Genomic DNA, 21063 nt, shown 5'->3' with positions numbered 1-21063 from the left:
GCCAGGTAGGTCAGATTAAGTTACACGAAGTCGCCGATGAGCGTCTCCACTTTCTCATGGTTGTATGAGGAATATGATTCGCGCTGAATAAAACACAGCCCAAGCCCCTGACAGCGCATCCTAGTGGCATGATGACTACCAATTCAACCCCCTAGCTCCTGTATATAGTCCCCTTTAAACCTCAGGCCTGCATAAAAAGGAATGAAGAGCGACCAATGAAATCAGCTTATCATAATTCTTATTTTGCGAAAACTACACAGAAAAGTGGTCATGTTTATTTTTTAATTAGCCCGGTATCTCACCTAGCAATCGCTCGGAAAGGAACTAGTCTGAATTTCTAACACTTTCAACATCAAACTTGAAATAATCGATAGATTAACTGCTGAAATTGATTTGCCAGTTTGAATCAGTCACCAGTGATATGATTAGCTCTCTGGATCTGACGTCATACATCCGGGAATGGTTCATCGTCGCGTCTGCTGATTAACGGCGGCGCTTCTTTTCTTGGGCAATCATGCTTGAAGATAACACCTTCAGTGATTCCTCAGGAGCAGGGACCTGTAAAGTATGGAAGTGTAACTTCCTAGAGTGCTTTTTCTGTAACCCGGAGCGAACGAAGTTAATGAAGTCAAAACAACCAACATCGGGCATATGCCGAGAGGTAGAAATCCACGTCTGAGATTTGGGCGGCTGGCTACTACAGTCCATTCGTAAGTGTTACGTCCGCGTCGTTTGTGGCTCTGGAGGGTCTGATTTCTTTGAAGTTTGGTCTTTATTGATCCTTGCCACAAAACTAATCGAGATTTTTTTTATTCTAGTAACCATGGTAACGAAATAAAACAATTTGTATGCATTTGTGTACAATGACGCAGTGCATTAAATTCGCACATTTTCCGTTCTGTACAGTTTGAGTTTTTTTTTCGTCCATCTACTCATGTACCAAGAATGAATGAGAAATATTCAGAAACAAAGTATATGTATGCCTATCCAGGGGACACCCCTAAATGACCATTGGACTTCGCTGAAGAATTTTTTATTTCTGCCTTGAGAATGCTGAACCTCTATTACCATGTTTGATTTTGAGGCAAGGATCAATAAAAACTAAACTTCAGAGAAATCCGATCAGCAGTTCGCCCTCCAGAGCCCCAAACGATGCGGACATTTATGACTGGACTATAGTCTTACTAAGCGGCATCTTTTTCTGTGGGGTTCTACTGACGAACAACATCACTACATCACTACATCACTAAATCACTACATCACTACATCACGTTTACATCACGCACATAATCTGAAACATAGATCTCGGAACGCATTCGAACCCACCACACATGCTACATGCTTCAAAACATCGTCTCACCTTCATCGAAGGTCCAGGCAATGGCGTGGGATTGTCACATGGGGACGCGAAGTCAGCATCTTCGACCTGAAGCTCGATGTTATCGACCGACATCTTTATATCGACAGCTGAAGAAAAAAATGTTTGATAATGTAAAGTCATCAATGTGGTCTTTTTCGTATTGATTTTCATCTGCCACAGGACTGAAAATGGCCGCCACAACAGATTCGGGGTGACTTTGGGGATAAAATGACAAAACCTTATGCCGTTTTAAATAATACAATGTCGACTAAAATGTTTGAATGTAAAACTTCAACCATTTCACAAACTTTCCGGTGACTAGAAGCTCCGAACATCTTTAATAATGCAATAATCATTTAGAGGCAATGGTGGCCAATTTAAGCAGGGGCAGTACGACGTCATCAATAGAGTTCCGGTCATGCGCAAGAAGGATGCGCAAGAAGGATCTTCGGACGAGTTGAACAGCCAATTCAGTGGCCACCATAACCCAAAGAGAGGATAGCTAGCATTTGCTGCGGAGCAAAAGTACGCTAGCACCTTCTCCCACACTTTCAGTCACGGACCACGTATCACTAGGCAACCGCTACCAATGGCGAGACTTGGAGATTAAGTGGGCACCAATACCAAAATGGGAAGAAAACAAGACGTGTGCAAAAGAACTGCAATTCCTTTGGAAGCGCCTCAGTTAGAACTTACCTCCCGTGTTATTGGGCATTGTGGTCACAGTCTGAAGAAGTTTTGGGATGCAGTCGGCGTCGATGCCGAGGGTAATCTGGGTATCATTATCTGCCGCCGCATATATGGTCAACTCCGGCGTGCTCACTACTTGCATCAAGCCAGCATTATCTGAGAGAATCAAATAAAAAGGTCAATATCTACTTAAAGTATAATCGGATACAACGCAGTCGGGTGCTCAATCTGAAGTGACTGAAGTCAATGTGAAAACCGGGTTATTCGCCAAGGAAAGATGTCCATTGGTCCAAGGTATTTCAATACCACGCGGGCACGTTTGCAAATCGGCTATACACCGGCGGTATTAAAATGTGACAGGGTATGCTCGTGATGCGTTTGTCCACTGCAGACTGTAGGCCTACCCAAACGAAAATTAACAATTTTGAAACCATCGTATTGCTTAAAACCGCATTGAATTGGTGCGTTAGTTTGCGCGATATTGCATGAGTTAGCTGTTGCTACCATATGGCTTGCGAATTTCAGGTTGACCGATGGTTACGTTCCTTTCTATGTGTTCTTTTGCAGTTGACGATTTTTCTATGAATCTTTTAGAAATAAAGGTCCTGTTGGAAGCCATTTTTTATGAAAAACGAACATATCTCATGCCCAACTTGTCTCTTAAAGGGATAACTTGGGCATGAAATATGTTGGTTTTTCATTCAAAGATGGCTTCCAAATGGGGGCGTAACCATAAGCATGCCTGAAAAGCACAACCCGTGTCCAAAACTGCCTCGCAACACGGGCGAAAATCCTTATCAGAGATCAACGTAAGTGTAATACTACAAGTGGCGGCGCATGGTGTCAAGCAGGGGTATTATCCTCCTTGCCAGATTAATCCTACACCCAGGTTGTCCCTTTAAACTCACTCACCGATATAGCACTGGTGCTTGTCAGTTAATTTTCCTTTTATTTTATTCGAGAAACACTGGTCATCTTCATCATCTGATCCAGGAACGCCTGATCCAACAACGCTCGCGGTTACCAGTCTCTGGCAGAAAATCCGACAATAATTAAATGATATCGGTAAGAATTGATGAAGACTACAAATGTAGAAGCAAGACTACAATCTTATCTAGCACTAGATGCCAAATTTGTGAGCTTTTCAGAAACCTTTTAGGATTTTCAACCAACCCAAATATGCACCCCCCCCCCCCAGATATTTTTTAGGGAAAAGAAAAACCCGTTAAAGGTTTTAAAGCTTGAAAGAGGGGCAGGGTTTCATTTCCCTGAAAAGTTCTACGAGGTACATATTATTGAGTTGACTGCAAAACCATGGAAGGTGTTCCAAAAGCTCAAGAGTATACTCTACTCATGAAAAAGAAAAATGATACGCAGTTTCAGGCCTATTATTAGGCCTCGTGATGTAGTCTCGAAGGTCAGTGTCATATTAATGCGCCACACCCCATATTTTCTCTTCCGGAAATCATAACACTTACCTTTGAAAAGTCCACTACGAAGCTAGCCCCGTTTATGAAGGTTTCGTCTCTCGTGCCGACCCTGCCTAACACGAACGCAAACCTCTGTCCTTTGAAGTCGACTGCGAAGCTACAATGCAACAGGATTAGACATCAATGAGCATTATTTCTTAAGGGATAACTTGGGCGTGGTAAACACCTGGCCAGGAGGATAATGACACTGCTTGCCACCATGCACCGCCACTCATAGTTTCAGACTAAGTTATTGTTAGGGAGTTTTTCCTAAATGGACGCGAGGACGTAACATCTATCTTAAATTGCGTTTCCGAGGCGTTTGCATAAGGACAACCCACTCGTGTCGTATATCACTGGAAACGCCCGATTCCCCTCTTTCTGAAGGTGTTTCCTTTCTTCAAATAAATCATAAGCGTCGCATTGGCTCCTAGCTCTGTTCACCACCCCATCAATTGGACCGGACAATCATGGCCGCATGTGCGCAACGCAGTGTTATATTTTGAGGGGCTACAGTCTGTTTGCGTTAAACATTTATGGGCAAACCGTCCCATCGGCACTTTATCCGAAGTTCCGAAGTGTCTTATACTCATGGAGAGAGTGAATATGTATTATATGTACTTACTTTCCCATTCCGTTGATCTCCCTATTAAAAGTTACACCGGGCAACGTCACAGATATATTCATTGTGAAGAACACGTCCGCCTTGACCTCGTCCGGAAGACAACACGCCTGCGTCATCTTTGTTGCCATAGCAACCAAAACAACCACTGCCAAGATACACTTCATTTTGATCTGAAAAGCCGAGATAAAATTCAGGTCAAAAATCTTGCTACCATTCGCTGTGCACAAAGTACTCGATCTGCAAACTTAATCTTTTTGTAATTTAGAAAATATTTACTGAGCATATGGAAAAGCAACAGCATTGTTAACATTAATTTTCAGAGAACTGATCATGCAAACACGGGCATAGGCCTACCATGCAGAAATGTGATGGAGTGAGAGTTGGTTCTGAACGCAACTCCATGTCAACACGGCCAGTAAAATCAACAAGTCTTTGCCTAAAATGACGAAATTGACTGTTGGAAACTGCGCTATATAAATGCCCCGCTTGCTTTGCCCTGCTGGTGATTTTCCTGTCGGCGAGGATGGGGTCATTGACTCGCTTAGGTCTCTCCTCCTCGACGACAGCTATTGTAACCCGGGCTGTGATGGGCGGGGTCTGGTTCGATTATTGATTCGAGCATTCTAATGATTTTATCATGTGTTAACTGTAAATAATTCTCAATGTTGTATTGTTTTAACGAGTGTCCTTGCTTGTTTAATAAATAATGATAATAATAAATGTGTTATTTGTTATTATTGTTATAAGCAAAGAAACCAAATACAGCTTCAAACCCATGAAACTTCCGAGGCAGGACTGGATTTATTTCTAGAACGGTTAAAAGATGATTTCTACTCACCAAGTCTTCCAAATCAGTACGACTGAATCCAGATTTGTCTCCGACGCGAGTGCGACCCAGACAAAGCTACCTCGCCTTAAATACTCAATTTACTCGAATCTGCGAATTTCTGGTCAGTGCGTGCCTGATTAAAAAACCATAATGAAACAGTCAGGAGTTATTATGTTATATTATTTTTGCTTGCAATTGGGCTATTTCGATTCTGGTCATTTACTAGGCCGTATAGGTCGGTGTAATTGTATGCACTTCTCAGTTCCCATTTGTCTTCAAATGTTTATGAAAATAGTTAATGGCACACCGACGTACTCAATCATTTTTGGATTTTCGTCTGCAAATAGTCATCAAATGTTCAGTTCAATGGCAACGAGATAGAAATAATGACGCGCGGTGTTTTTTTTAAATATCACTCTTGAAAGCAAACATCAAACACATTGGCTGCTATGAATAAAGTCTAGCAAATGCTTTTACTTCAATTTTGTACAGAAAGGCCTAGTGAATTGCTAAAGCCCGTAGCACACTAGCCGCCAACTTCGGCGTTCACAGGCGTTTTTTGCCTCAAGAGTCCTAAACGCCTGAAAAATCCCTAGTCTGCTACGAACGGCGTCGGCGAACGCGATTTGCCGCCACTTGCCGCAACTTAACGCCAAATATCTAACATGTTTGATTTTTGACGCGTGTCGCCGCGTTTGAACGCAAGAAGAAGCCAGGTGTGCTACGGATTGCCGCCTGAATTGGCGTCGGCGGCGAGGCTATGGCCAATCAGTATGCGTCTTGATGTCACATGATTTCAAAATGGCAGCCTAAAGTGGTGGAAAAGACGCTCTGGACGTCGATTCTGGGCAGGTGTGCTCTGACCGGGATCCACTGGCCGCCAACTTCGGCGTCTAGAGGCGTCAGCTGAACGCTTCTTGTCGCCAAAGTTGGCGGCTAGTGTGCTGCGGGCTTTATGGAGTTTTATATAAAAGTACTTGCTGGTCTTTATTCATATCACCCATTGATTCATAAATGGAATAAATGCCTCCAAAGCGACAATGAACGGCAGTTGGCCCCCAGATAACAACCTGAGATTAGGCTTTTTTACGCCCATGTCGTAAAAATCGGAGTATGAAAACAACGGGTGCCAGGATGCCAGATAATCACTTGTGTCTGGTCATGTCATCACCGCCCAAGTGATATTTCCTTCGGCCTCCTTACGGAGGACCCAGCGTCTGTATATATTTGATGACGTGGTTCCGTACCTGCATGAATTGGCTGACGTTGCTTCCGATCGGCGTAGGCTAGTTGGGGAATCATTGAGTTACATGTAAATTTCCCTTTAAGCCTTATTATGAGTTAGGCCATACTGGTTATTTTGGCCTAGTTATAAGGTGCTAACATGTTTGTTATGTGTGTTGTGTGTGTTTGTTATTATTTTATGTAATCGTGTACGGCTGATATACATGTATGTTGGATTTAGTGAATAAAGTCAGTTGTGACTAAGATTTTTTGCTCAAAAACTGAAAATGGCAGATTTAATGGCAAATGAATTCAACTGCATTTATCATTGTGAACTTTCTGCATTAATCACTGTGAACCAATTGCATTAATCATTGTGAACTTTCTGTGCCTTTCATGATGTCGCTTTATTTTGACGATGACTATACGCATATGACTATATATATATATCATGAACTTGATATGTAAAAGGTCACCATTGCTCAGCATTTTCCGATTTGATGTTTAAATCGTGATATGTTTATAATGAATGTCAAGTCCTTCCCATACAGTGCCTAATCTAAAAAACAAATTTCTTTCTCATTAATACGCAGTTGAGGCAGTCATTTTGTACAAATATTGTTCAATCCAATCGTGTCAGCACTGATCAACGTATGGCCCTAATTATTTCCGTTTCAGAAACAATCATAGAACAATTATATACCATTCATGCTGCATAGTAGAAAAACAACAACAAGGTCTGTACTTAAATCCCGATAATGTCAACTTTTGTATTCAAAAGGACCTTTTTTATATTAAACAAGTATCGATTTTCAATTATATTGATACAATAAGTTTCATTCCGTGCAAGATATCTGCTGTAACTGCACTCACACTCTACTGGTGGTGTGATGTGCAGCATAGTGGAGAGTATTTTTTGGTTACATGTATATATCGGTGCATCCTGACTCTCATGCGTTTGAGTCACCACTACCGAGCTTGGGTGAGTGATTTAGCGATCTCAAAACATTGCGGCGGGGCAAGATGTTAGTATCGGTGCCGCAAGTGTCACAGGATTGGTGTTGAAGGTGTCATCCCGAACAGTTGGCGGGCACTTGGCGCCATTCTCATGTTCGTACAGACCGGGAACAAACATGGCTGAGCAACCTCGGTAAAAGTCGGAATTCTCGAAATTGTCATTTCGTGGCTATTCGCCACATTCGCTAGAACTAGAGGCCATTGGCACAGACAAGGCCATTTTATTATTCTGAGATTTTCAAAAAAAGTTATCCATGGATGGATGCCTTTGGCTGTGTATGCTGGCCGAGAATATGCTTGACCATCATGTCAGCTTTCGATCAGCCTTTGAAATGGAAGCCAAGTATACTTTCTTCCAGGTGTTACCTATCGAAAGAGGAATCATAGCATTCTTGAGAATAATTGAAGAGAAGGAATGGTCACTACGAATGCGAATTACGAAAACGTGGCAATCGATTTCATAATCGTCAAGCCACTGAATAGAAACATTTTGATTATATCCCGTCTGAGCTGTGCTACCCTCTGTCTCGGAATTCGAGGTTGCAGAAGTATGGTCATGTGTTTCCATGGCTATAGCGTGATGTGTCAGACGGACGGACGGAAGTTTCCACGTGATACAAGCAGACAACATGGATGTCGTCTGTTCCGGCGAAGGGTTTGTATATTTCTCGCCTTTCGGAATCGTTTGTTAGATTGCAGATTATAAAAATATCTGTGACAGTGTGTTTGTTGTTAATATAAAATATTTGATAAGTTTATCAATGTTACTGTATGCTTACCTACTCAAAGTTTATTAGCCATGGTCCCTAGCGTGTATGGCTCTTCCCGATTAAAATGATTGGTATCTAAATTGAAACATCGCCAGATAATAAGTAGGGGCCCACATGCTGTTCAAGTCTGTATTCTAACTTAACGTTACAACAACATCGATATTGACAGTTCCATTTTTCTCAAAACAACTTTAGTGTGACAGAACGTTGTACACGCCCGCTCGAAGTATCACATTTGTACCACCAGTGACCTTGACCCAATACGACGCCTGGGGACGCGACGTCGAGTACGACATGGTCGTATTCTTCTTTACTGGAATTGCGGCGCCGGATAAAATCAAGATCTACCAGTACAGCATCATTGAAAACACTTTTCGGGAGAAATCCAGCTTGTTGATAGAGGACCGCCCAGATTCTGTCTTCTATACCTTTTACCCAGAGAAAATGTGGGTGATGTTTTCATGTATTGTAACACGAGCAGATGAGCGGGTCAAATTATTTGTTTACAGTTTGAAGACTGGGCAACGCGTGTTTACCCTGATTTGGCAGGAAAAAGATCGATGTTTTGGCCAAAAAGGATCGAGGCATGTCCCACCTCTTTATTTGCGCGAATATAGTAAAATCTTCGTGAAATGCGAAGGGAAAATAATAAAGATGTACAATGTGTCTTATGATGCACCTGTAATTATCTTGGGTCAAGGTCAAAAGATCGCAGATGGTACTGTACCCTGTGTAGCAAGTCCAGAAAAAGCGTTCGGCACATCGCAGACTCTTGATGGTGACTTATACATTTTTGGATTATTCCCTAAGAAATCCTCAATAGATATGTGTCAATTTTCGTGGCGGCGTGGTTACAGGAATATACAAGGAACCTTTCGTCTTGATGACGCAAGCTGCCGGGAGTGTGAAATTTTTGACGGAAATAACGACGTCTTTTTCGCGGACGACGAGAAGGGTCACGTTTTCAGATTTACAGAGGTTGTTGACATCTCAGACAACGGGTCCGTCGGTTTAAGGAAATTCTCCATCAAACCACGCCCCAAGCATACAACGGCCTTTGTGAAGAACACTGCTCTGAGTAACTGTGACGAGATAATGACGTTCGTCGTTAGAAAAGATTACAAGAAAAAAGAGAAACATTTTAAAAGTGTGAAAAGATACGTTGCCATTTGTTAGGGAATTTACTTATTGCCATTGTAAAAAACAGTTTGCACATCCCAAAGCTTCGTTTAAGGAAGTCACTTCTCTTCATTGTTATAAAACAGTATGCAGGCCTCCAAAGCTTCGTTAAGGAATTCACCTATTTCCATTGTTATAAAACAGTATGCAGGCCTCCAAAGCTTCGTTAAGGAATTCACCTATTTCCATTGTTATAAAACAGTATGCAGGCCTCCAAAGCTTCGTTAAGGAATTCACCTATTTCCATTGTTATAAAACAGTATGCAGGCCTCCAAAGCTTCGTTAAGGAATTCACCTATTTCCATTGTTATAAAACAGTATGCGACTCCAAGCCTCAGCATGCACCGTTAGATGTCGCGTCGAGAAACTAGGTATCAATCTCTCGTCGCGGGCCTTGCAGCTGTGACAACCCATTACCTCTGTCGTAATTCTATATAGTGATTAAAAACGAGTAGAACAACGCTATTCAAGGAGATGTGCATGCATACAACACTAAACAATGAGAAATAATGGCCAACCTTCCTCAGGTCTGTCCAAATAGAAGACGCAACTGAAGCCTTAGTGACTTCTTTCCGAAAGAATTGGCTGGAAGTCGCTCCGAAATAACGCCTGTGATTAGCTAATTTCTATAACTTACTTCTGATGCTGCCAGTGAACATGGCACTTCCGCTTTGGAGGATACGACCGGAAGTCTTACCAAATATTCGATTCGGAAATACCTGCAACAACTGCTTTGCCTACGCTCTGTTGCATCCTATCAGAGCTGGCCTTTGTATATTTTCTTAAAATACGTAGGTTATAATGAAAGTGAATGTGAGCGTATTTTAGAAACGATGCAAAGGCCGGTCATTGGTATACTCCGGACGCAGTGGACCGACCTCGCCCGTCCTGAGATCCAATTAGGATGACGCAATGTCTAGCTGGGAGGAGGGTTTCTTGACTCGATCTCGACTGCATGACTGGTCGTAGACGGCATGGCCCGTCCCACTAGGGGAGAGCGTATTTCTTCAGCCTCGGCGGACTGGACGTGTCGTCAGTCGCCCCCACGGTGGTCGCACAAAAAAGGGTCCCATTGCTATTGAACAACCACACAGTTGCAATGAATCGCTTTAGTGTGCGGATGCTAACCTACCTGAAGCAAGATACACACCAGGGCAAATTTGAGAACTAAACTTTTTATTGGGTCGTCGCCGCATCCTTCCTCGGCCGGTTTTTGGGGCGGTCTTGAATCGGCCAACCGATATTGCAATAAGGCAGGCGGACCAGAAATCTACGCAGGTTTGCGGAGCAATGAGATGCAGTGCTCACTGTTGGACCAAGCTGAGAAAGGGTCACGTCTCGTCTTTCTCACCATGGTTAAACAGAGCATTGGGCGCTACCGTCTTTCTGCAGAATACAGCAATCTTGCTTTTATAAACGTAAGCGGCGAAATACAGCAACCTCACATTCCATAATGTTGTCGAATACAACAACCTTCACTTTCCATAACGTTCTTGAATACAGCAACCCTTACTTTCCATAACATTCTGGAATACAGAAACCTTTACTTTCCATAACGTTCTGGAATACAGCAACCTTACATTCCATAACATTCTGGAATACAGAAACCTTCATTTTCCATAACGTTCTGGAATACAGCAATCTTTACTTTCCATAACGTTGTGGAATACAGAAACCTTTACTTTCCATAACGTTGTGGAATACAGCAACATTACTTTACATATCGTTGTGGAATACAGTAACCATACGTATAACTAGGGGTTTTCAAATCACCCCACCTCTCGTTAATATTTTCTACATCAGATGTGACGATTTCTGTTTATTTTCCAATAAAGCTACAACCATCTTGCCAACTATTTTCCATTGATTTAATTTGCTGGCTTTCATCTTTGTCATGCGACTAAGAGACAGCCCCCACATTAACCTCTTTTTAGATTTTCTTTTAGATCTTCTGATTGCTTGTAAAAAGCCAACCACAGGCACGTGCCAATATTTTACGTGTGATGTCAGTGTGTGTGGGGGCGGGGGGGGGGGGTTACGTCGATTAGGGGGCTATTGAGCTCTTATTTCCATGTGCCTGTGCCGGAGCCAACTTCAATCAAGGGCTTCCTGGGAGCATCTTGACCACCAAGGTTTTTGATACCCTACATTTAAAGGGAGTAGATGTTCCGGATGCGCTAGGAGAGGCAGTTATACACCATATAGGCCTGGCTAAGTTGACTTTTTACACTCAATCACCAGACCCGCCTGTAGATATATCAGTCAGGCGCCGTCCCGATTTTCGTATTTGGAAGGTAATCGCCGTCATAAATCATTTTTTGGAGGAACCTTTTTGTTCTCATCGTTTGCATTTATGATCATTCATCATCATCATTCAGGCACTGTGACACAGAATTTGGGCATTTGCCTCGAGTTTTGGTTGGCGTGGGTCTTGCAACCATTGAAAAAAATTTTAAAGGGCCAACTTGAGCATAACTACGGTGGCCCATAGAGGATATGCGTTTATTTTCAATATATTAGAATATTTTTCTTTTTACAATGCGTTTTTTTTCTCTCGAATTACAACCGCCGTCGGATTTATTTCTCACCGCCGAAAAAATAATTTCCACCGCCGGGTAAAAAATAATAATTCCCATCACCGCCAAGGAAAATAATATCCACCGCGGTGGAAATAATATCCACCGCGGTGGAAATAATATCCACCGCGGTGGAAATAATATCCACCGCGGTGGGAAGTAATATCCACCCGGTGTCAATAACGAATTAGCTCCCGCTCCGATCTTTCTTATGTTGTTACTCTCCTTGACCTGATACTAGTCCAGCCACAATCGTGGTTGTAAACATATTATTTCCACCGCGGTGGATATTATTTTCCATAGCGGTGGATATTATTTTCCTTGGCGGTGGTGGGAATTATTATTTTTAACATGGCGGTGGGAATTATTTTTTCGACGGCGGTTGTAATTCGAGAGAAAAAAAACGCATTGTAAAAAATAAATTCTATTATATTGAAAATAAACGCATGTCCTCTATGGGCCACCGTACATAACAGATGTTGGTTTCTCATACAAAAATATCTTCCAGCAGTACCTCAACTTCTCCAAATAGGATCATTGAAAAAGCGTTGGACTCAGTGCAATCTCCAAATCTTCGGTCTGTCTGTCGAATTTTACATGCACCCGCTGAAATTCTCACATAGTCAGTAGGTCGAGTGAGACTCAAGCGTAAAAGATCACCATTGGCGATGCTTGGAGAATGCTCTTCATTACAATCTCCTGGGTGCCGGGCCAAATATACAATTTACATGCACCCACTGAATAGTCAGTAGATCGAGTGAGAATTGAGAATAACGATCACGACTGACGACGCTTGGAGAATGCCTTCATCAGGTGGCACTCGTACACAGTGGGGAGAGAAATGTGGTTCTTAGACGCAGGCCCTTTCCATGTTCATGAATGGGTCCAACCTGTTCCAAATACTATTTACTTTGTCGCCCTGGTCTTAGTCTCCATGGGATCCTAGGCGATTTTATAGGCCTAGAATCTGTGCCATTTGAAAGCGGGTCTCAATCCCCAGTTTGGCCACAATGTGTAACATACCTTCCACATGCCACGCGAGGTTGGGCGTAGTTGTGCGAGAGTCAATTATGCTCGTCCACATTCTAGGCCTCAGCAGGAACTGAAAGACTACCCCGTGTCGGTTGTCCGGGGCCTACTTAAGGTCTCGTTAGGGAGTTTTTCCCGAATGTACGCAATGATGACGTTCCCCGTTAACAGGACGTACATCTATTTCAAAATGCGTTTCCAATGTGATTGCATGAGGACAAACCATTTGTGTCGTTTATCACTGGAAACGCCCGATTTCCCTGATTCTGCAGGATGTTAAATCGGGCATTTTATTTCTTTAAATAAATCATAAGCATCGCATTGGCTCCTAGCTCTGTTCACCATCCCAAATGGCAATATTGCCCATTGGGTCGGACAATCACAGAAAACCCAAAATATTATACATTTCCTCCTGTATAATTCTTACAGTGACCATTCTCCGTGAAAGACAGTTGCTTACGCTACACGAAATCAAAAAAATCGAGGGTCAACCATTGAACTTTCGAGATATGTTGAATTTTGCACAAATCAGCGAAAAACGCACCACGACATTTCAACACGGGCCCGACGCACATCCCAAGTTCAGTGTAAACATACGTCGGCAACAACAGTAAAATGCGTAGTTTCTTGTTAGCCGCCTATTGAGTAGCACTTTAGGTGTCTGAAACTCCAGATAGCATGTCTTTGCCAAAACAACTGCTAAATCATCAGTGGCATACTGTGAGAACCAAGAAATCAATGATTTTTTCGGAACTACGGTTGGCCGTGCATGAAACAAAAAAACTCCAATGAGACCTGATGCTGCTCTTGATGCCGTCCTCCGCACTGTGTGGTGCCACCTTACTGTACGGTGTCGCCCTCTATCATAAAAATGGTACACTAAATCAGAACGAGGTCGAACTGCTGTGTGGGGTCAAGGTTGAGTCTGCGAAAACAACGACGTTTTTGTCATTTGAAGGTCGAGATATGTTATAATTTCATGAAATTAGTAAGTTGTATCAGAAATCTATTTGACGATATGGGTATTTGACAGCTAGGTTAAGGTGTGCCTATTTAATAGGATGTTTTACCGACCCATTTGTGTGATGAATCTGTGCAAAAATGATTCAGATTGGTCATTCATTCTTCCATCCGTGATCCATCATTCATCAATATACTTATATAGGCCTATGATGGCAATGATGTAGGCCCCCCTATTATTTATCATGTAGATTGTAGGCCTAGGCCTATGTTACGTCATATGCATGTAGTTTACGATTGATATCATTCATGCACCGTCAACTGCAGTTTGTAATAGCGAGAGCTGGAGCATATGGAAAACCACTTGGTGCCGAGGATGGCCTTCACCATGAATTCGTCTGCTTTTCCTTTCAGTTCACTGCAGCCAAAATTAACATCCCGTAAATCACCTCATTGATGCGCTAGGCTACCCAGTGCCGTGCGTAATATATGCAAATCATAGAGGGATAAGCACGTCACTAATGCGTCATTGGCACACAACTTGCACGTACGTTGCCCATCACTGACGCAAAGCAGGACGGATGTCATTTGTGACTTGGCCTCGGGGGGAAAACCCTGTGGAGAACCCTGGTTCTACTTCTTGACTTAGTTCATTACCAGATCTTACATTTTCTAATGTCTTTTTTTACACGCAGATGATGTGATATAGTCAGCGCTGCCATGCTGTAGCCTGCTTAGTAGTCGCCTTCTTCCTGCTGCCCTGTGATACGCTACCAAAATGAGTCGCCTTGACCAATTTTATCGAAAGCTACTGCTCACAAAATTCTTCACAAAAGGATGGGGCAATCCTACCAGTCTCAAGAGGTAGGTACCGGCGTTGTGCAGGCCTTCACGTAGGTCGGGACCCCAAACCAAAAGGTGTTCATCTCCACCCACAATCGGGAAAGTCCTGGTGCCCACAAGTTGATAGTTTTTTTTATTTCAACAGACCACTTGTTATTGTTACAGCACTTGCCATACTGTTAAGGTCTGCGCTGCTAAAAACAGTGTAGGACAGAGGTAGTGCAGTGGAAGAGCGTCTGCTTCATGTTTAAGAGGTTGTGGGTTCGACTCCCAGCTGAGTTGCTGCTTCTACTAAGTTCTACTGGTAGAGTTCAAGTGCCTTCTTGTTACTTTGAATGACAGGGACCTTTCTTTCTTCAGACTCTTCGAGGTCCAGTCTATCATGACAAATCGTGACAAGTGTAAACATGTCGTGCCAAGTGACTATCCCATCCACATCGACAAGGAGGAGTTGTCCGGCGACTGTCGACTCATTGAAGGACACTTCCTCAGCCCGTTTGAGAAGATGCTGCCAGGAATCATGCCAAAAGAAGTCAAAACTGCAAGGTAAAGTCTAAAGATTCAAAACAACAGGGAGTTTTAGCTGGGGCCGATTTCAGGCTCGTCTGACTTATTTTACATATGGCAACTTTATGAAAAGTGGCAGTAATAGAATGCATAATTTCAGTCTCTGCTCTTGAAAAATGAGACTATTTCTACGCAAGATTTAATATGCATGCCGTGATGTAAACTGCATGATGTGTACACCCATGAAGGGCACTCACAGTCTAGATGTACACTTGATACTATGCAATGGTCTACATGATGTGATATTGTTACTGATAGTGTTTTGTGCTTCCTGGTCTCTGTGGACAAATTCTCATGATGTGATTCATTTCTTTAAAGTCTACTCTTGTGTTTCCAGGTTCCAAATGCTGTTTCCGATTCAGTGGCGTGGCAACCTGAAACCTACTGTCCTACACCTTGCTGGAACCGGAGATCATGTAAGTCTACTGCTGTGATCGTCAATATGACTTGAAGATCACCTCACTATCTATGCCAATAATGCCAGGGAAATCATGTCGAATTCCTCTGTCTGGCACAGAACAACATACTATAGACCAAAAAAAGAATTGCAACAGTCAGACATACAATAATTAGGTCAAGGGGTCAGATTGTCAACAAGGCTATTTATCATCAGCAGCATTTCCAGTGTCATAATCCTTTTGGAGTTTTGCCAGATGTCTGGAGTTCACATCGGGAACTGTTAAGCTGTGTGCTGGTCTGACCACATGACCACAACTACTAGACAAAGTCTGATGTCATGTGGAGCGTAGAACCCTCTTTATGTTGGGGGAAAATAGAACTTGGGGAACACGGAGAACCTGGGGAACATTGAACCAATAGAAGTCAGTTCCACATCTGTTTCTCTAGCGCAGACATGGTGCATTGATCTGGCTGTGTAACACAGGCTAGACATGCCCAGATTGTGTCGAAATTCAAATTCTGAAATGTGAGATTTGTCCTCAGGGTATTCTTATATTGTTTTTTTCCCTTTCAGCATTTTAATCGACGTCGCTTCCTCCTTGCCAGACCTTTGCTCAAAGAATACGGCATCGCCTCCATCATTCTGGAGAACCCTTATTGTATCCTTTTATAGGTCTTTTCGACCAAGATGAATCAGCGCCAAAACAAATCAAATGTCAAAAGGCCTAAGCCAACTTCGGACAATGCCACTGTGACCCCTTTGTTCCAGGTGAAACGCATGACTGGTCAGCACCCAAACAAACTTCTTTGAAAATATCTATTGTTTGGTTACTGGTGCTCATAGGAAATGAGTGTCCTTAGTCCTCAATTGCTAAGGATGCTAAACTGCCAGAGGAAAGTTTTCGCCGTAACCAGCAGTTCCTTAACTCTCCACCAGATGGTGTGCGAAAACCTCCTGCTCAGCTGTAAGTATGTAATGTACTTTGAATTTTATATCACGTTGAACGGTGTAACAGAGATTAAATAGGAAAAATTTAAATTTGAAACAATCAATACACAATGACGGAGTAAAGAGACAGTGGTGGTCGTACCACGAGTTATGGCTACCTCTTTCTTGCTCTCTCTTTCAACTTAGAGGCTTTTACAATGTTTCAACCCCTGACTGACCCCTAATTCAGTGGCCTGTGATCCCAGGGATGTCAGTTGCCAAGATTGCTCGATCTGAATCTACTCAATCCTTTTCCAGGCGTTCCAGTCTTCATAATGTCAGTGATCTGTTCGTAATGGGTGGTGCCCTAATCTGTGAGTCGGTTGCTCTCTTCCATTGGTGTGAGAGGAATGGCTATGGCCCGCTTGGCATCAGCGGTTTATCAATGGGAGGACATGTAAGTTATAAGCAAGATTTCACTTCTTGAAGGTGATATTGTTGGGTCTCATTGTAGTTTACAGGCGGGGAGATGTTTGGGTTACCACCTGGCTTATAGAGTCACTGGGTAGGTAATGCACTTTGTGGCAAGTAGGAAGTCGGCATTTGGCCAGCAGGAAGAACCTATATTAGGTGTTAGCAGTAGTAGATGGGAAGGACTGGGAACTACATTGTGACTCTCAGAACTGAAAGACAAAAACTGAAGGGGCCGGGATCCAGGATGTGGTTGTTCAAATCAAGTTTTGCCACAAACGCTGGGGTCATCTCCTCCAGTTGAGGCCATTAGACTAAATGCCAAGTTAAGCTACACCAGCTACAGTGACAGAACTCGTTTTGAAGAACCAGGCCCTGTTAGGAATACAGAAATTATTGGTTGGCCTTTGATGATAGTTCAACAAAATTATTCCTGTTTCAGATGGCATCAATTGCAGCCACCAATTGGGACAAGCCACTGTCCCTTACACCATGTCTCTCCTGGTCGACCGCTTCAAACGTTTTCACCCAGGTAAGAATACTAATTCCATGGAACTCGAGCGGTGATGAATGCTGAAAAAGATCTCAGCGTAACCCTTTGGCTGCTGAAGTGCGTCGTTGTGGCATACAATTTACATCAGAGACTGCCAAAGTCGCACTTCTGCAACTTTTGGACTGACCCAAATGCACCTTGGGACAGATAAATGCTGTCCTTGATGGGGAGGTGTCCTGATCACAGAGGTTAAATCGTAAAGAAATGACGTGTGAAGGACCAAAATCACTGTCCTTAATAGATTCAGAGAGATGTTCTCCTTACTGAGGTTTCCACTTCAGGGAGGTTCCACTGTATTTCCCATTTTCCGTTTTGATTATAAATCTTCGTCTTCCGATGCAGGGCGTGATGAGTGGGGCCATACCGTGGCATCTCCTAGAGTCTCAATACGTGGCGGACAACTTTTACAAAGATGAAGTCGGGAAGTTCATCACAGATCCTAATGAGGTAAGAAGTTGGCCTGAAGTAACTTGAACAATGAAGTAAGGAAGGTCATCCCCTGAGGTATTTGAATTTGAAATTGGACTCATGAATTAAATGGATTCATAAAACTACTTATGTGGTCATGACATCAACAACCTAGTTCTGCAATTTATCTGTATTTTGTAATCTCTCTTTAAAAAGTTCATATTGTCCTTCCAGAGTCTCAAAAAGAGGGCCTTTATTCTCGGCAAAGAGTTTGCGGAGAATTATGAACAAAACGTCGACGATTTAGAAAAGTATCACCAGGATTACCTCGACGATAAAGCCACTCAGGCGGGCATTCATGAAATCATGAACATGTCATTACGTAATCCAGATCCAAGAGATGATACGAGTGCCAAGAAGAAAACTGTTGTACGGTCAGACATTGGAGAGGATCAGAGCGACATTGAGGCCACCACTTTGGCCTCTGATAATCAGCAAGGGGGAGTTCAGGCCAGTAGAACTCTCACCATGGCACAAAACCTTACGAGCGATAACAATCAGCCAGCAGGAGGTGAGGCCCCGGACTCCAAACGCAGCCTCAGCGCTAGCGGAACTCTCAAAGCTGCACGCAACCGTACCAGTGGTAAAAATAGTCCAGCGCAAGCTTCTGCCAGCTACAGCACTGTAGCCAATGAAAAGAAAGCATTTTTCGATCGTTTTGACTTTCGTAAAAAGTCGAAGGAGCCGAAACGTACGACTGAAGTTAAAGGTGAAGACCGGCAGATGTTGAAGGCCGAAGTGCTAGGGTTTATGCGGGGAATAATGGATCAGTGTACGCATCTGGTGAACTTTTCTGTCCCCGTCGACCCGAGTCTAGTCATTGTCGTTTCGGCAGAGAAGGACGCGTATATGCCTCGTGATAAGGTCATCCCCATGCAGGACATTTGGCCAGGCGTTGAATTACGTTATCTCAAGAATGGACACATTGGTTCATTCTTGTTTCATCAAGCTGATTTCAGGTAGGTACATATTAAAAGGACAGGATGCTCAGTTATCTCAAAAGGTCATCGGCTTTGCAGTATTCTTCAATGAGATGAACTGTGAATACTTTCCTTGGTTTACTGAGTAGCAGTAGCTGATTGACAGTGGTGTGTATTTCCAGCACAAAAGTATTAAAAGAAAAAATGCACAGCACTGCTTCAAGAAATGTCACTTTTAGTTATAAGAGGAAACAATGTGCTGAGGTGTAATAAAGCCTGCATGTGTAACTGAAGCCAGTGTTCTCCACAAAGTCATTTGTCAGGGCGTTCCACTCTACCTAGGCAGGTTACTACCCTACTTTGGAAGAGTCGCCCCTAGAATTTTGTAAAAGGGTTCTGTGGGGCACTCTACCTGAAATTGCTGGCCACCCTGCCTTGTGTTGCACACTGGCAAAACCTCTTGAATGTCGTAGGTACCACCCTTTGAGAAAACCCTGTGTTCCACACTGGCAAAACCTCTTGAATGTCGTAGGTACCACCCTTTGAGAAAACCCTGTGGTGAACTCGGGGAGCGACTGCCTTTTCATCAATATGCATTAGAAGATTCTTGTATCTTTTTCAGGAAAGCCATTCATGACAGCATGAAGAAACAAATCGACAAGTACTACCCAGACACAATAGAAGCCTACGAAGGTCTTCTGCCATATAAAAAGACAGGAAAAAAGAAAACCAAACGCGCTAAAAGCTAATATGTATACAAATGGACTGACGTCTTGCATCAAGACAGCTATGTTAAAGTTGTATTTATACTGTCTCATTCTTTAGTGGGATAAAGTTAGTTGATGCATGATTTTGGGTTGGAGCATTGGGTGGCATTTTGGACTTATCCAAAATACCCGCTGCAGTGTCTGTAAGAAAATTAGTTGAAAACTGTAACTTTCAAAGTTTTCCAGACGTTTTGCTTTGTCTTTGCATGATAAAACTGCATAAGGCGAGCTTATGTATTTTTGATTTGATCCATCTTGTCAAGATACAGGGTGGTCCACAAAAAAGTTACGTTTTTGGTTTCCAAAAAAGACACTCAATGCTCTTGCTCTCAACTGCTACTGTCTAACCTCTCAAAGAACGAAAGACCCGTACTTCATATATATTTATTTATTTTGCTATGTATATATTGTGTGTGCACGGTGCCAGTCAGAAAATGAACTGGAAGCCAGTTTTGTATCTGAAATCAAAAGCTTTGTCGTACAGAGCCTTGCATACTTGCATTTCTCCAAAAGAAGCTTTTATCTTTTTAATAGGTAGTGGATATGTATAGTTTAAGCCGCAATCTGATAGTTCTGCACACTTGCTTTTTATGCCCATCCGAGAATCCGGCCTTTTTCAGTAAGATAGCAAGGTTTCCAATAAGGGTGGACCAAAAAAATCTACAAGTATATTTGCATCCAATGTCTTCAGCCTCAAAGCCCCAATGTAACAACCTGGCCCTGTTTATGAGACATATCTAGGTCTAGCTGCCCTTAAGTCGACCTTGGTTCCCCACAGTGTGGCCTTGGTCTCAAGATCCTCCGGCATGGTCATAAGAAAACAGAAATCACTCAATCATTTACTCAACAACCTTGATCTCAATCACCTCTGATGCCAAATGCTTGAAACTACATGAAAATTGAGTTGTAGGCCTATCATCTCGTTGTCCAAAGATGATCATCACCAGCTTGAAGCAGCTTTTGTGCTCCCCTTACCAATGGCATACCAATAAAAGGATGTGCTATAATAGTATACATGTACAGGATGTATGATGATGTGTGTTTGCTCCATAAGATATAGAATAAAGTATATTGAATTGTATTCGGCGTTATTTCTTATAATCATAGGATTCAACTATTAGATTATTTTAGATGGATTAAAGGAAATTTTTTAAGTTGGCCACAGTTAAAGTCTGAGTCCTGCTATTCTTGCGTCAACGATGAACTGCTTCTCGCAAGAGTGAACCAAAGAATTAGCAATGATTACTGTATTATTTGCACCATAATAATTACAACGAGGACGTCTTCTTGGCCCACTGATGCCAGAGATTGGATCGAGTCCGAATAACATAAGATTCTTGGGTGTGGCATGGCGTTATGAGTCACCTAGTGCAGCGATAGTTGTGCTCCAAAGTATCTCTCTAAAGTATATTTAGAAAT

At 42.7% G+C, this 21063-nt stretch overlaps 2 protein-coding genes across 2 annotated transcripts; one reads left to right on the top strand and one right to left on the bottom strand.

Annotated features, from left to right (window-relative positions):
- Positions 1-221: 221 nt before the first annotated feature.
- LOC135493446 (uncharacterized) lies at positions 222-5089 on the bottom strand. Its single transcript, XM_064780801.1, has 7 exons — positions 4983-5089; positions 4145-4314; positions 3529-3637; positions 2963-3080; positions 2057-2206; positions 1361-1467; positions 222-558 (listed from the first exon to the last, which is right to left on the bottom strand). The coding sequence occupies exons 2-7, from the start codon at positions 4306-4308 to the stop codon at positions 484-486; spliced, it is 723 nt and encodes a 240-aa protein (XP_064636871.1). The 5' UTR covers positions 4309-4314; positions 4983-5089; the 3' UTR covers positions 222-483.
- Positions 5090-13677: 8588 nt separating this feature from the next.
- On the top strand, positions 13678-20708 carry LOC135493742 (protein ABHD18-like). Its single transcript, XM_064781284.1, has 11 exons — positions 13678-13756; positions 14424-14592; positions 14932-15117; positions 15476-15554; positions 16112-16196; positions 16475-16502; positions 16784-16922; positions 17379-17468; positions 17832-17936; positions 18132-18916; positions 19500-20708. The coding sequence occupies exons 2-11, from the start codon at positions 14507-14509 to the stop codon at positions 19624-19626; spliced, it is 1710 nt and encodes a 569-aa protein (XP_064637354.1). The 5' UTR covers positions 13678-13756; positions 14424-14506; the 3' UTR covers positions 19627-20708.
- The last annotated feature ends 355 nt before the right edge of the window (positions 20709-21063 follow it).

Source organism: Lineus longissimus, chromosome 9 (genome assembly GCF_910592395.1).
Source record: "Lineus longissimus chromosome 9, tnLinLong1.2, whole genome shotgun sequence".
Lineage (NCBI taxonomy): Eukaryota > Metazoa > Nemertea > Pilidiophora > Heteronemertea > Lineidae > Lineus > Lineus longissimus.
The sequence above is the reverse complement of the archived record's forward strand: the minus strand, read 5'-3'. Positions and strand labels throughout refer to the sequence as shown.

Bases quoted from the DNA above. Each gene is read 5' to 3' on its own strand.
- LOC135493446 (XM_064780801.1), bottom strand. From the start codon at position 4,308: ATGAAGTGTATCTTGGCAGTGGTTGTTTTGGTTGCTATGGCAACAAAG. The intron at 3,638-4,144 runs GTAAGTACATAT...GTTGCATTGTAG, and splicing joins GAGATCAACGGAATGGGAAA to CTTCGCAGTCGACTTCAAAG. The intron at 1,468-2,056 runs GTAAGTTCTAAC...TTTTTTCTTCAG, and splicing joins AATGCCCAATAACACGGGAG to CTGTCGATATAAAGATGTCG.
- LOC135493742 (XM_064781284.1), top strand. From the start codon at position 14,507: ATGAGTCGCCTTGACCAATTTTATCGAAAGCTACTGCTCACAAAATTC. The intron at 16,197-16,474 runs GTATCCTTTTAT...ACTCTCCACCAG, and splicing joins CATTCTGGAGAACCCTTATT to ATGGTGTGCGAAAACCTCCT. The intron at 18,917-19,499 runs GTAGGTACATAT...TATCTTTTTCAG, and splicing joins TTTCATCAAGCTGATTTCAG to GAAAGCCATTCATGACAGCA.